General features: G+C 40.2%; 1 protein-coding gene across 8 annotated transcripts in view; it reads left to right on the plus strand.

Annotated features, from left to right (window-relative positions):
- The window catches only part of JADE3 (jade family PHD finger 3), a 67,713-nt gene that overhangs the window by 30,326 nt on the left and 22,371 nt on the right, over positions 1–15,016 (plus strand). For all 8 annotated transcript variants that reach the window (XM_057404495.1, XM_057404498.1, XM_057404502.1 and 5 more), the window contains 2 exons: positions 4,411–4,470; positions 5,453–5,535. In XM_057404495.1, coding sequence (XP_057260478.1) covers positions 4,422–4,470; positions 5,453–5,535 — 132 coding nt within the window. In that variant the 5' untranslated portion in view covers positions 4,411–4,421. The remainder of the gene's footprint in view (positions 1–4,410; positions 4,471–5,452; positions 5,536–15,016) is intronic.

Genomic DNA, 15,016 nt, shown 5'->3' on the forward strand with positions numbered 1-15,016 from the left:
AATTTTCATTTAAAAGGTCCCTCAAGGTGAGCATCTTTAGAACTTGGATATGTTGTCATACGTGATAGATCAGTTGTTAGTCCTTCTGTGGATTTAAGAAGTGGAGAGGTGGGGGGAGAACTTTAGATCAAGACATGTTATGTTCTTATTCCTAATGATCATTTTTAAGTTAATCTGTGCTTGACTGTAATGCTTGAGCACATTTCAAATCCACAGCCACAGCACTTCTACTTAAGTTTTAAGGTAGTGGAATCATTACGCAGTGACTGGTAAATAATAAGGCTTTTCTTGGGGCTTTTTTGGGGAGCCACTTGCCTTTTTTTGCTCTGCAACAACATTTCTGTGTTGCTTTATGCTCCTTGTTTATCTTAGCTTGTACATTGGAACTACTGTAAAGTTTAAATGCTAAAACTAATTTCTCAAAATTCAGATAAAAAGTTCAACATGCACATTTGCAAAACATCTGTATGAAGAAAACTGAAGTGGAAGGAGGCTGGTTTTAGTTGTTTGTGGTCCAGCATTTCCATCATACTGCTGATAGCTCATCTTACTTTTTTTTTTCCCCTTTATAAACCGCATCTATTTGAGGCTGGTTTCTAAATTTATATTGTAACAATTCTGTGGGAAAAATATTTTTTATCTGTTCTAAAAGTTCACTAAATCTTTCATTTTGTATGTAAAACTAAAACTGTTTATTTGACTCTCTTGGTTTGCCATTGATACTGTGAAGTAGGAAAAAGGCACTGGTAATCTCGTTAGTTTATTTATTACCTTTCTAAGCTTCATGCATATGTTGAAAAAAAATTAATTGTGCTCCTTTATTCTAGGCTTAATTTCACCATAGTTTGCGGGGTAAAGTTAGAAAAGGGGCCGAGCTAGGATATCTGAGGGATTGTACCTGCTTGTGTGGGATTTTTTGGTTCTGCTTGTTTGGGCTTTTGGTATGTGTGGATTGTCCTTTCTTTCTACGTTTAACCCTTTCAGGGATATTTGTGGGGGGTTGATTTTTATTTTTTTTATTTGAACTCTTCACCATGCATTGCAAGTGATAACGCTAAATGTGATGGAAGAAGTAGGAACTTCAGCACAGGGTTGCTTGCAGCCTTGCTCTGGATGGTATCATCCAGCAGATAGTATCATCATCTGAAGCTGAGGGACAAAACTGGAGGGTGCTGGACTGCTTTGCGAGGAATTGGACTGAAGCTGGGAGAGGCTGACATAAGTTTCCATGTTGTGGAGTCTGGCTTTGTCGCTCCTGTCTTTCTGAACAGAGCAGCTGCTGATTCTCCTGCGTTCTGCAAAGGCAGATGAAGGAGTGAGGTGGGATCTTTACCACAAAGTGGGTGTTACTTTGGGACTCCTCACTGATGACTGAGGAAGTGGTATCATTGTTAGTGAGCCTTTTTGATGAGCCCTCACCGCACTTTGGGGTGGAAGTGAGCTGGAAGTTGTGTGCCAATCACAGTGTATGCAAGGGTACAGCAAAGGAGTCTCCTACCTACTAAAACCAGAAGTGAAGTCCCCTGCAGAGGTAGTCCTGTTGAATGATGCTGAGTCTTGTTACTCCTGCATCGGAAGGGGGGGGGGGTGGAGGGGTGGTGGTGGTGTATATAGCTGGTGTTGGTCACTTTAATAACCTCTCTTAGTGAATGCAGCACACACCTGTGACTTGTTGTAGCTCTTAGTGACTGTTGTGGTTAATACTGCTGAAAAAAATCGGTAAGGACTCCAGTGTTATTACTCTTTGGGGCTTTTACCCTGAGTGACTGCTTTCACTGTTTCTGTCTGCTGTGACAGAGGTGTAAATCTCTTGCCTCAGCTGCTGCAAATCCAGTTCTCAAATACAGCTTTTTAATTTTTTTAATTGGTTTGATTTTGTTTTTCCTCCTAGAAAGTTGTTTGCTGAGGTGTGCTTTCTATTCCAAAGTTTTGGTTACACTGTGTAAGTTGTCTTTGAAGTAGCTGTCACCTCTCTGCTTTTCCTAGTTGCCCAGGCAAAAATCCAGGCTTCCTCGGTGTTCTTTCCTGCAGTTGTCTGTCTTAGCCTCGTGTTTGACCCTACTTTGGATGAATGCACATGTTGTGCTCTGCAGATAGCTGTCTTTAGGAGAGAATGAAAAGGTTTTATTGCTGCATGTTTCTATAGGCTGTAAGAGATGAGAATCGCCTGCCATAAGCTTTCAGCACCTTTTAACAACTGCTCAAAAATTCATCTGAACATCAAAGCAAGCAGCAAGCACTTGAATTTCTTGCTAAGAAATGGAAGTGAGAAATACTGCTTGGCACACATAGATGTCTTTTTCATCGACTCCCAAGGTCTTGTAGCATGCCCGATGGTCTGTAAGCCAGGGCACTTTGAACTGAAAGACTGCCAGCAGAGAAGGTATTGCCACAGCCAGAATGTGCTGCATTTTAGAGAGTGTTGTATGCTCCAGGGGCTGGGTTTGGCTGCTTTAGCACAAGATCTCAAATAAGGCAATACCATTTTATTTGCTCTTGATTAAAGTCCGTGCATTTAAACTTCGTGACTGGGCAAGATGACAGTAGTCTTCTAGCCCTCCCCGCACTACCCAGAAGTTAACTTCAAGTCTGCTGCCCCCAAAACATGCAGAAAGACAAGCCCTTCTGGCTCAGGTGCCTTCTACCTGTCAAACAGCTTTTGCTAAGAGATTCATGGAAGTCCCTTCATCTGGCTGGTGCCTGCAGAAGCCACCTGACCCTGCTAGCTGGAAGTAAAGACCTGCGGTGTTTTGGGTACTTTGTTTTTGATGCTTCTCTTCTGTTGGATGCTGGTCTTTGTATGCGGGATGGCTGCCTTGCCTCCCCCAGGCTGTTTTGAGCTGGGAGAAGGTGAATTAATGTGAAATAAACTGCCATTGCATAGCAGTTTATAGTTTAAGTGATATGACACTTTTTTGATGTCCTGCCCTGTTGATCACTGTGTCTGTCTGTCCTCCACCCAGGTTGAATACCTGACTCAGAAGTTCTGTATCTGACTGCTTGAAAACTACACATGTTGCTTCCTTTTTTGACTCCCAGGAGTGTGGGACAATGTCTTCTTATAACAGATAGTTCAAAAGGGTTGTTTTAAACTTTTAGTGATTGATTATTGCGTTTAGATTCAGTAAACTCACTCCCTTAAATAGGAGTGAAAATTTCCACCAAATTAAATACTTGTGCTGCAGAGAACTCGGTTGCAATCAAAGTCTTGGGACATGCTCCTCTTACGTGGAAGTCTTGTTTATCCCATGGTCTTTGGATAATCTCAAGACCCATTGTACAGTAACTACCAATGAGGGTTTATTAAATGGGGGCACTTAGCTATGTTGCTGTTTTTAACTGCATGTGGTTTTGTTTAAGAAATGAAGCTGCTTATGTTTCAGGTGTGGGCAAGCCTGCGTTCTAATAGTGCAGGCATTTCAGGTTCAGCTCTCTGTAACCTACTCATGCCTAGCTTCTGCTTTGTCTGTTTTTGCAGAATAATTTTTTACTTCTTTAATGATTTCCTCATTCAATCCATTAATAAGATCAGAGCAATTTCCATTTGCTGTTATTAACTGTAAACTGTTACTGGTTCTTATTTAGCAAATGTAGCATTTAATATAGAATTGCAAAGTCTGGTAAGAATGTTTATGGATTTCTGTTGGCACTTGTTTAGAGCCTGTAACTGATCACTGTTTTGACCTTTATTAAGTAGAGGCCCAGAATTTTTTCTTGTGTGTTCTCTGTATGTGTTACATGTTGAAAAATCAGTTTCAAAAAGCTTAATACCTTTTTTTAATGGGACCGTGGAAGCGATACCCTCCTTCACTCCTCAGACTTCTGAAAACCACATTTCATGTGAACTAAGTGGTGGCCTGATGATTTCAATGGCATCAGGCATTATCTTCTGCGATTGTCCCTATTTAAAATGTGCCTTTTGTTTTTCATGGATGCCTTTGCTTTTTGCTGGCTTGTGTTTGTGTTGGGTTATTTTTAAGGGGAGTTGTATTTCTAAATCGTTGTCTTGCTGTGTGAATCCACCTTATTTCCTGGCCTCCACCCATCTCTCAGCTAGCGACTGCCACCATGGCAACTCTTCCTCTGGCTGAACAGATGGGACATTGAGTCTCCTCCAGGAGCAGAGCACTGCTCACGCCCTGCTGGGAATCATGCGGGTTGCAATCCTTGCTGCAGAATTCGGAGCAAGCTCTGGCCAGCAGAGGCATGCTGGTTTTGAGGGTGCTTGGTTTCACAAATCATACTGTGGTTGAAGAATTGCTTGCAGAAATAAAACATGGTGCCTTATTGTATCTGTGCCTGAAAGCTCTTCAGAGGAACTTTGTATTTAGTGAGAGGAGCTTGGCCTCAGCCAGCACCTGGTGATTTTTCTGATAGAATGGTTGCCATCTCAACTTTTCTTTTCTCTAGGATGCGTCAGGATGAAACGCCACAGGCATCTAAGCACCAGTGACAGTTCAGACAATGAGAGTAAGTAATACCTACTAGTTTTTCTTTGGTCTGTCACCCCCTTGTGGTTTCCTTCCGTGGTTTGAGGCCAAACTGTTTCACCTCTTAAAATTAAAAAAAAAAATGTTTCTTGATTTCTTTTTTGCATTCTGTGGTTTTTGATGTTCTGATTCCTGTTATAGGAGGAAAATGAGGCAAACGATCCTTTAAACCTAGGGGAAGTTTTGAGTCTACTTAGAATGTAAAGAGAAACTTGAGTGTCTTTACTTTTCAATGTTGGGGAAATGAAATCTGTAATTCAAGAGAAAAATTTACTGTCGGGGGTCCTATTTTGTAATTCCTATTTTTTAAAAGGAGTTCTGTTGTCTCTTGTTATGCAGGAGCCTCAACTTCAAAATGACTGGGGGTGGCAAGCTATTTGAGCATTGGTACGTTAGAGTGTACATAAGACACAGAGTTACAATAAGTATATTGATAGTTATCTTACATTACACTGGTCCTTGATCTATTCTACTTTGTTCTGTTGTACCACTTCGGATAGTTATATTTTAAATGTTCCTTGGCACACATTAGCCTGAGTTTGCTGAGGAAGGTGGGGACACCTTCCACTTGAGCAGGTTGTCTTCGCCCCCCTGCCCTCCCCAGACCTTCCTCTCTGCTTTTTGTTTTCCAGGACTTGCAAACTCTGTCTCAGTTTTGCTCCTTCTTCCACTTTGTTAGAAAGAAAGCAAAGGAAAGTGGTCTGCCTGCCTCTTTCTGTTTACTCCTGCTTGCATCAGGCAGATCAGAATGTACCCATAAGCTGTGTGCTGTGGCTTTACAAAGAAGGAGTGGAACAGAAGGAGCTGTAATTAAGCCTACAGACTGCCTAAGAGTTTTTTTGCCCACATCTTGTCAAAAACTTGTGATAATTCAGGAGACTGGAGCACCTTGTGTCTTACTGAAAAATTAAATGAATTGAAATGAGCTATAATGTTTTTGTTTTTGTTTTTTTTTTAAACAGGTCCTTCCACTTCCTTTTCATCTTGTTCTAAATACAGGAGCAAGTCAAAAACACCAGCAAATGAACAAAAGAAACCTGCTGAGGTAAGAACCAGGGTTAAAGATTGGTTGCTGGTAATTTTTTGTCATGTAGTTTTAATGTTTCTAAGCCTTGAAATCAGGAGCTTTGAACTAGTGCCAGTGAGTCCTTTTGTCACCTGTCAAATTCTTTATGAAACTCTGTTTTCCCCACTGTGCGAGTATTATGGGAGCTCTAGTGTTTGATGTCCCAGAATGACTTTGGGCATTTGCAGACAGTATTGTGTAGTTCTTTCTTCCCCTGAAATGTAGTCTTCTTTTTAAATTGGAAAAGCTGGGATGGTTTTAGGACTTGAGCGTGCCACAGAAAAGTGGTTCATGTGTATGGGAAGCATACTTTCTTTCTGCTTTAGGATAAAGCAGTGGGCCACTTAAGTGGGCAGGATATGCATGAGGAGTGCTTACTCATCTTCTGTCACTTTCTCACTTTTGGCTTTTTACCTTCAACAAAGTATTTTATTTTATTTTTTTCCTATTCACTCTGCTGTCCCCACCATTAGGACCTCACCTACTGCCATTGTCACTGGATCTGTATCCACCAGTTGAATAAACTGGCCTATATGCACAGTCCAGTGCGCAAATCCAGTCTGTCAGTCATTCCACCAGTAGCCCTTCTGCGGGAGAATTTGTAGGCTGCCTTCTCCAGATTTGATGCTTGCTTTCTTAAGGGATGAAGTCAGATAACTGCTGCAAATGGGAAGAATGTTTTTCTTTCCCTTTACCTTGCTATTGCATTCACTCCAACTGAGTCCTTCAACATGTTAGTATGAACTGTTGATGCCTGAGGTTACTGAAAAAAAACACCAAAAAAATACAAAACCCACTTTGCTCAACAATTTAAAGCTGAGATTTTTTTCCCAGAAGTAATTTTCTGTACTATACCAGCAGCTTTTTACCTGCTTTAGGTGCTACTATGAGAGATTGCATGAACTAGAATGGATTGTGCTCATACAGCAGAGCTGTTTGGCAGACATACTTCATGCTTCTTTTCTAAATGCTGCTAACCAGATGAGTTTGGTTTGGTAAGAGCAAAGTACATGTTGCAGAGCATGTTCTTTCTTTAGAAGCTTAATTTTTATCACAAATTAATTGAATAAAACTCACAGATTCTTTTCTAGAACAGAATCTTTTAGGAAGGTTTCCATAAAAGGAAAATTGGCCATCACTAGCTACATAGTGTCTTATTTACAGCCATCAAGAAGGTTAAGAAGAGTTTACTTACTTTTTACCTTTAAAAAAGTAAGTCTGAGGTCTGAGGGTAATGGTTCTGTGAGAATTTTAATCTTAAAACAGCGCATGGCTTCTGAGGTCTTGTAGTTATTGCTGATGTCTGCCTTGTTACTAGCTGAGCTAGTAACTATGAGCTAGTAACTAGGGCAAATGGGAACTGAAACGCGCATACCCTGCCAGACTTCTTGTGTCAAATACACCTCAGTGCTAATCCCTTACCAATCAATCCCTTGTTTCTTTGCAGCCATCCAGCTTTACTTTTGTGTCTCTTCTTGGTGATTGTCCTATTACAGTTTTCTTTGCATTTGTTGCATGCTGTCATTATGGTGTGTATGTACATTATAAATAATTATGAAGATTTAGTCCATATGTATAGCATACAAGTATTCTGTTTATGTAACTTCTAGGAATTAAAATGAGCAGTATTTTCAGTTCCTCCTCTTGGGATCTTTGCTGCTTTCTACCTGTTTCAGCACAGAATCTTGAACCCTTTACTGCTTGAAAATATGAAACTTTGAACAACAAAATCTGAAATATACAGTTTGAATTAAAAAGTGTATTTTGTAACATCATCTTTCCAATAATAATGACATCTTTTTATCATCTTTCATTTAAGATCCTGCTCCTGGGAATAAAAGAAGGAAAAAAAAAAAAAGGAGAGAAATCTTAACCCTTAGAATATGTTCTCGTCTGAAGGAGTGTCCCAAGTATAGTATTTAAAAGAATGCTGTATTTCCAGGGGGTGGGGGAGGAAATCAAGTCCCATGGGAAAAGGGAATGAAAGGGAAGGTGACAGTAATAATCTCTACTGCTTGTACATAAACTCTTGGCTGTCCTTCCAGTTTTCCTTTCCTTTTGCTTCCTTCTGCTGGAAGCAAACACTTCTTGCAAATCCTTGAAAAGCACATGCTGGGAGAGTGTGTTACATGAAATGCTGTTGTCTGCAAAGCCTTGAAATTGATTATTTATGCACCAAGTGGTGACAAGTGTGTAAAGCAAAGACTGAAAAGCGACCCCACCACCCACCCTTCCAAAAGTCATGTTGTAATCCCACAAGTTTTTTGTAGCAATAGTTGTCTAATAACTGTCAGATAGAAATTTAAAATTTCGGGCTGACAGGATCTGTTTAGCAAGGGCTCTCTTTAACAAGTTGGCATTCCTCTGCTTTTGTTCACCTCTGCTTGCCAGGCAGCAGGCTGTTTCTTGAGTCAGTGATGCAGAAAATCTAGAAGGTCAAAGCTATAAATAGCTGTTTGGGAATATTTTTGCTCATGGTCTTCATACATTGATTTTTCTTTCATGCCAGTAAGCCTGGCTTTCTCAATTAGATTGCATGTGAATACATAGGGTTTTTTTCCACTTCTTTCACCGTGTTCAGCCCAGCCCAAGTACCTGGGTTCTCTTTCCAAATACAAGCTTGGTTAGGGCCCTGTGACCAACAAGAAAGTTAGTGTATCTGTAGATTGCTTCACAGGACTTGTCTGTACATGCTATGGTCCTCTGTGCTCACCTCTAAAAAAAGATGAATGGCTGCAGTTGAGGAGAGCTCTGCCTTGAACTACCTCCCAGGTCAGTCAGTATCGAGGTGGGTGCAGATGGCCTCAGTGGAGCCATGGAAAGGTTATCTGGTGTTTCTTCAGGGCAAAAGGGCTCAGTGTCAGAATGCACATGTCAGAGTTCATTCCCAGAGCCTAACTTACCCCAGAGGTTTGCATCAGTGCAAAAGGGATGTTACTGAGTCAGACCTGGGTCTGCTTACTCCATGCTCCTCCTTGGAGGAGAACAAGGCAAGCCTGTGACGATGCTTCTTCAGACCACCGTGTTTCTCTATGTAATTTAAAAAGCAGGACTGTGGCTCTTTCTCTGTGCTCCCCTTCTGGATTATTACAATCTATCACAAACTACTGAAATGTTGACTTAAAAATTCTGCTGTCTGATTAGCTTTAGCATTTACTTTGAATAAATACTGTTAAGGCTACAGGTACTTCAGTAGTATAAGTCATAAGTTTTTCAGGCCTTTATGGTGATGTTGGCTACGTGCCATTTGTGGTGTTGCCCCTCAGGGGTTTAAACATAGACAGGAGGGGCTTGCAGGCTGGAGCAGTAGGCTGTGTGGGAGTAGCAGAGTAGCAGGCATTTGGGTGTCTGGCTCAGCATGAAGCCTGTACTTTGCAGCTTCCTGTCTCTGTGGAAGCTGCAGAAAAAAATGATGGCATTTTTGCAGGGAAAACCTATTAGCTGGGCTGTCCGGAATGAATGTGGCTGTTTATTTTCTCTTAGACTACTGGGGTCACAAAAGAGCCTAAGAGATCTTTATGATGCTCCACACTCAAGCTTCTATATGCATAAAAATATGTATATATATTTTAGTCCCCTCTCCTTTTGAAACTGTAAAGGAGTTAGGTTAGCATTGTGCTTTTTTTTTTTTTTTTTTAACCTTCCCATAAAAGATGGCAGTATTTTACCTTTCTTTACAAATAGGCTTTTGAGTCTCTCAGCAATAGTAGTTTTTAATCCCTCATTGATGATAGCGACAGCTGAGTTATCATGTGAAATATGGCTTGTCTTCTACAAGTAAATGGTCTGCTTTCATTACTTGGATATGTGAAACTTTCTTTAGTGGCATTTAACTGCCACATAAATCGTAGGTCTTGATCCTGAAGAGCACCGTGTAAGACCAGACTCTTGGCAGAAAATGGATTCTTCTTGCAGTTTGAAAGTGGTTGGTTTTGTTCTATGTATGAATAGACAATGTGGTTGAATTATATTGCTCTGCATGTACCATGCATAATAGAAGAGGAGGCTGTTACTTTTATACTCATGCTACCTCAGAAAATTCTGAATTAACTTGGACATCTGCTCAGGTTTCTCAAGACCTCTGGCAAACATGGCTTAAGCATTTCAATGCGCAGCTTTTTAGCCTGCTTAGGTTATGATTTTTTTTTTTTAAAAGTGTTTTACAATACTTCTATGTATGTCAGAGGTGCAACCTCATTGGTTATTTTTATGCTTTCAGATAGTCTCAGGCTATTTGGTCTTTTTAGCAAGAGGTGACCCGGATGCATAAGTGCATGGAAGAGCTTGCTTATGAAAAGGCTGACCTGTTTTACCTTTGGAAGTGCATGAGCAGGTCTAAGAGTTAAGTGTGAGTGGTCTGGAAACAGCAGAGCTAGAGCTTCAGTCCTGCCTGTCCTTGTGATGGAAGAACTGGGGAGGAAAGCTGGGAGGGAGTGAGGGGGTGGTGAATGAGGCCAAAAGTTAAGAAATCTGTAGCAATTAAAAGGATATGCTTTTCCATGCATCATGTAATTAGACTGTGGAGCTCATCTGCTACAGGAAGTTGTTGAGACTGAGAATTAAACAAGATTAAAAAAGAAATGGGGCAGATGATAATGAGCACAGATTTTTCTAAATATCTGTATAAATTAATACCACTTAAAACAAATTGATTATTCGGATTAATCCCAAAATCTGAAGCTTATGTCTGATGGGCAACCAGAAGGAAACTTGACGTGTTCTTGCACAGTCTTCTGGCTCATGAGATACTGTCGGAGACATGACGTTGGGTAGGGATGATTTAGTATCCAATTTCCTGGCTTTTTCTATACATGCTTGTAAAAGAGCCTAGGAAGATTCATGGCTACTTAACGGCCAAGTACAACATTTTATTTGTTTGTGTCCTGGATAATCCATAAAAATGGTTTTTAGGGAGTAGGGGTTCCACATTAGGATTTACTGCAGTGTGTGTCCAAAGTGTGTGGATGTTTTGAGAACTACAGATTTTATGCTATTCTTACTCCTGTTTGTCCCAGCTTTTTTTTTAACACTGAGTTTTTCAGTCCAGTCAGTATACATGCCTGAAACTGTACCTTCACTTCCATGTTGAAGTTATGTTGTCTTTTTTGGCTACTTTACTACCAAAAAACTACCAACCAAATAAAAAAAAATCTTGTCTCAAGTCTTCAGGCTTCTCTGTAGTAAGTTGTCTTTATTCAGAAACTTCATGCCCAGATTGCAGTGTATTAATGAGAAAAAAATCTACCTCTCCATGATGAGCCTACCAAATTTTGTCCTTAAAACTTCATCCTCTATAAATGGAAAGTCTTTTGCACATGCTCTGAAACATCTATACAGAGATTAAACTATGCTCAGATACTATGTGGCTGTTTACATTTGTAATGGCTCATATTACAATTTGGCTTTTTTTTCATTATTTATGAGGTAATTTTAGGTGTACATTGTTTTGTAAGTGTAATAAATTTTGTTGAGGGCATTGTACTTGAGGGCTACAATAGCGAAGGAAGCTGTAACACAGGAATAAAAAAGTTACTATATCCTTTCAAAGTTGAATAAAAAAGTTTATTTGACCCCAAAGATGATGAAAAATTGTGTAATTTACCATTGTTTGGCACCTGGCCTTTCCAAGTTGGCCTTTGCAATAGGTTGTAAAGGAGACCAGAAATCCAAGAAAATAACTAGTTCTTTCAGCTGTCTCTGGTTAGAGAGGATGTTCCACATGGTTTTCCATAAAAGATTCCTGAGGGTATGCTCTTGTGGGGGGACAGGATGAGACATAGTAGTTCTGTCTTGCCTTTTAAAAATCATGGTTCTGTCTCTGGAGCAGTGAGTCTTCTGACTACCTAAGCAGTGGGTACAAGGAGCAGAAGCTAGGTGCAGCTGTCATGCATGGGGCTTTGCTGGGCGCAAGGGAAGCCTTAGGGCTGAAGAAATTGAATGCAGTCCAGCAGAAATCCCACTTGGATTGTAGCAACAGAGCAGTTAACCCATAATTTACTTAACACTTTGGGGTGTGGTTCCCAGCCATGGACCTGTGACAAGCAGTTTACCCTTGGGGGTTTGTAAGTACCCAGAAGGTCAGTGTGTCAAAAGAAGAAACACTGGGTTTATTTATTTTTTAATTTTTTTTTTTTTCCCCCATTTGCTTTCTCTTACACATTCATTTGGGCAAGACAAGGTGAATGAGCAATGGCATCAGTCAGCTTCAGTGATAGCTTCCTGAGGGGTCTTGGAAAAGGTATTTAACTTGTTTGTTTGTTTTCATCTTTGTTTTTTCACTGGTTTTAGGTTTGCAATGGTCCTTAACAAATGGTGCCTGGCAGTCTGTGCAGATCTGATGTTTGAATTGTTCAGCCAAGATGGGGCTTGTGGTAGCCTACTCTAGTGTCAAGACTCACGCTCTCTGTGTTGCTAATATTTTCGTGTAATCCTCTATAGCATTACTTGTATCCTCCTTGATATCTCTAGTGGATAAGGATACTTCACACATAATAGTATTCTTTGTTTCACAGGTTTCATTTATTCACACAGTGAGCACAGGAAGTTCCTGTGGGGAAGATTACATACTGAATTGACATAGAGTGCTTCCAGAAGGAGTCTGGATTAAAGTTATAGACAGCTTTTGGTGAAGCATTTATAAATGGATTCCAAGAAGTTAATTTTCCTTGGACATAATCTTCTAACATAATTTCCAAATAGGACTCAGAAGTCTGAAAAACAAATAAAACATATGATCCATATCTTTCCTTCCAGAGCTCCACGATATCTCTGTTGCTTGGTGTGTTACTGCCGTGGGGGAGCAGAGCATCCTTATTTCTTGAGATTTTTGGTAGAATTTAGGTTTTAAAGGCTTTAGAGACAGCAGTACATCTCTGCAGAGGTGACTAAGATGTTCTCATTGCCTCAGCAAGTCCAGGCAGACTTATACTGCAGAGCAAAAAGCTGATCTTCACCAAAGAACAAGATTTCCTCTTCTAGATCTAAGCCCCAGCTCTAACACATTAAATAATTGTTGGGAGTTTCTCCATAAAATGGTGGTGATGATGATGAAGGTGTAAGCAAACACTTTTTTCACTAACGTCATTCACTCAAAGCACTGCACCATTTTCAGCTGAAACTTAAAATTCCTGGCAGCAAAATGAAATTGCAAGGTCAGACTGAACAGCCTTGCATGGTAAGCAGGGCTTACCTCATTTCTTCTTTCATGCTTTCAATTGCTGAAAATACTTCTTAAAACCCCCCAGTCAGACCGTAATCCCTGTGAGCACTTGGCAGTGGTGGGGAGTACCCCATCTCTGTGTGAACATGCAGACCTGGCTCTGCTGGCTCCAGGTTGTTGTCGCCCACCTCTGCAAAACGCTTCTCTGTTGTGGTAAAGATACGCAGCACTAGTTGAGTCTACTCTTGAGGAGTGATATGTATGTCTGTATGGGAGTACTTTACTAGCCTAAACCTGGCATACTCATTTTTCAGGTTTTCTCAATATGGATTATATTGAAATAAAGTTGAAGGGTTGTGTTTTATGTGTGGTAAGAAATAGAGCTGCTGTTGGGTGACTGAAAGATGACAGCCACACTTCATGGGCTAATTGTGGAAGTGAAGGTGGTCCTTGCCAAGAGAAGAGCATGTGCTGTGGAGTGGACTAGCTTTTGCTTAACGGGTACAGTTAGTAAAGGAACTGCAGTGTTTTTCAAATAAGTGTCCAAAAAGGAACAGCCACAAGGAAAAGCTGTCTAAATCCTGAAGGTGTGTGTTGGCTCGTCATTGAGTTGGCTTAGTTCATAGCCTTGAGGCTGACTGCTGAAATATACTTAGTTTGTCAGAAAACTCTTTAAGTCTCCTGGGTGTTTTGGTTTACTTCCACAAGAAAGGAAATACAGAATGAGTGTTCTCATACATTGTCTTCTTGAGTGTATTTTACTGTTGGAAGACCCAGCTTGGCCACACGTGAAGCAGCGAACAATGATGAGAGCTACATATTGTAATGATTCCAAGCATTTGCAGGAAATACTCAATTGCACTCATCACAAGTATGAATAGGCAATTCTTAGGAAGTCTTGGTCAAGTTTTGGCATCTCTTAAGTTTTCATCAGTTGTGTTTAATCTTCAACCTTCAGTGGTCAAAATTTTAGAAAATTGAAGCAGAGAACTTAATATTGTGGTGTGGTGATGGTGTGGTCAGTACTGTACAAGAGTCAAAAAAGCAACAAAAAAGTCCATGTTCCAGCAGATTTGTACTCTAAAAATAGAGGTGATACAGTTCACATACATAATGGATGATCAGAAGATGAATTTGCTGCTAAGCAATGTAGTTAGAATACTGATGCCTTTAATAGCATTTTTCATCTAGTATTTAAAAAAGTGGGCTTGACATGAAGTAGTCTACTTCTGTATTCTGTTAGTAGCTTAAAAGGTAGCTTATAAAGCACTTACCCTCAGATGAGGTTTGAGAAATATCTTTTCTGATAGTTAAGCTAGTCATTGCCCTTCTCATTTATTGGATTATTTTTTCCATCTGGAGTTCTTTTGGAATTGTACCATGTTAGTGTTTCTCATTATCCTGGTTCTGTACCTGTAACACGGAAAATGAAAATGCCTTTTAAAAGGCATAAATAATTTTATATTTTGGTGTGTGCACCTGCTGCTTGGAACAAATGGATGCTTGCAGCCTCAGTGCTTTCACTTCTGTCATTCAGATTTTAATACAGCCCTGTTAGGTACCTGAGAATCTGGGGTTTTACACAGAAGACAACAGTTAACAGTCTGGACTGAACCAAAGCAGACTGCACATCAGGAGCAAATAAGAGAGCCTTGAGTCTGTGGTTTTGAATTCCCTTGGTCAGTTTGCTCTCCCAGCAGTCCATGTGAGATGTGCTTGTAGGACGTAATGAAGTAACACCGATGTTCCAAGTTATTGGCAGCCTGTTTCAATACCTGTTTTTAGCATAGAACCTTTTTTAATAATGTTTTCTTGATGATTTCCAGGAACAGCTGAGAATTTTTGTAGTATGCATAACCGGTCTGGTGCTGTCAAATTGAAAAGGGTACACAAAGATACTTGGCTCTCAGATATTTTATTACTCTTCTAACTATAAAACTGAATTAATAAGAAGAGAGTTCAACCTGCCACAGCTTATTGCAGGGATATTTTCTGTCTTGTTTTATTGCCCTTGGAGGGTTTGATTTCTCATTATGATAATACTGCTAATTAGTCGTGATGTCTCCCCAACACTAAGCCATAGTCACTGTTTTGCTGGTGCAGTGTAGCAGTAGAGGAAAAAAAACCCACAAAGCATGCATATGCCCTTTATTTAAATTGTATGCACCTGTATTTGACAGACACTGCCATTAAGTAAGCTTTGAGATGACTGATAACAGTGTTTGTATGTTTGTAAAAACTTAATCCTCTTGAGCCAAGAGCTGGATGTTATGGCTGAGGTTTGTCACTGATGGGTTTGCT

This window comes from Pezoporus wallicus, unplaced genomic scaffold (assembly GCF_028554395.1).
Source record: "Pezoporus wallicus isolate ANWC-B61680 ecotype Strahan unplaced genomic scaffold, APGP_CSIRO_Pwel_v1 contig_5787, whole genome shotgun sequence".
Classification (NCBI taxonomy): domain Eukaryota; kingdom Metazoa; phylum Chordata; class Aves; order Psittaciformes; family Psittacidae; genus Pezoporus; species Pezoporus wallicus.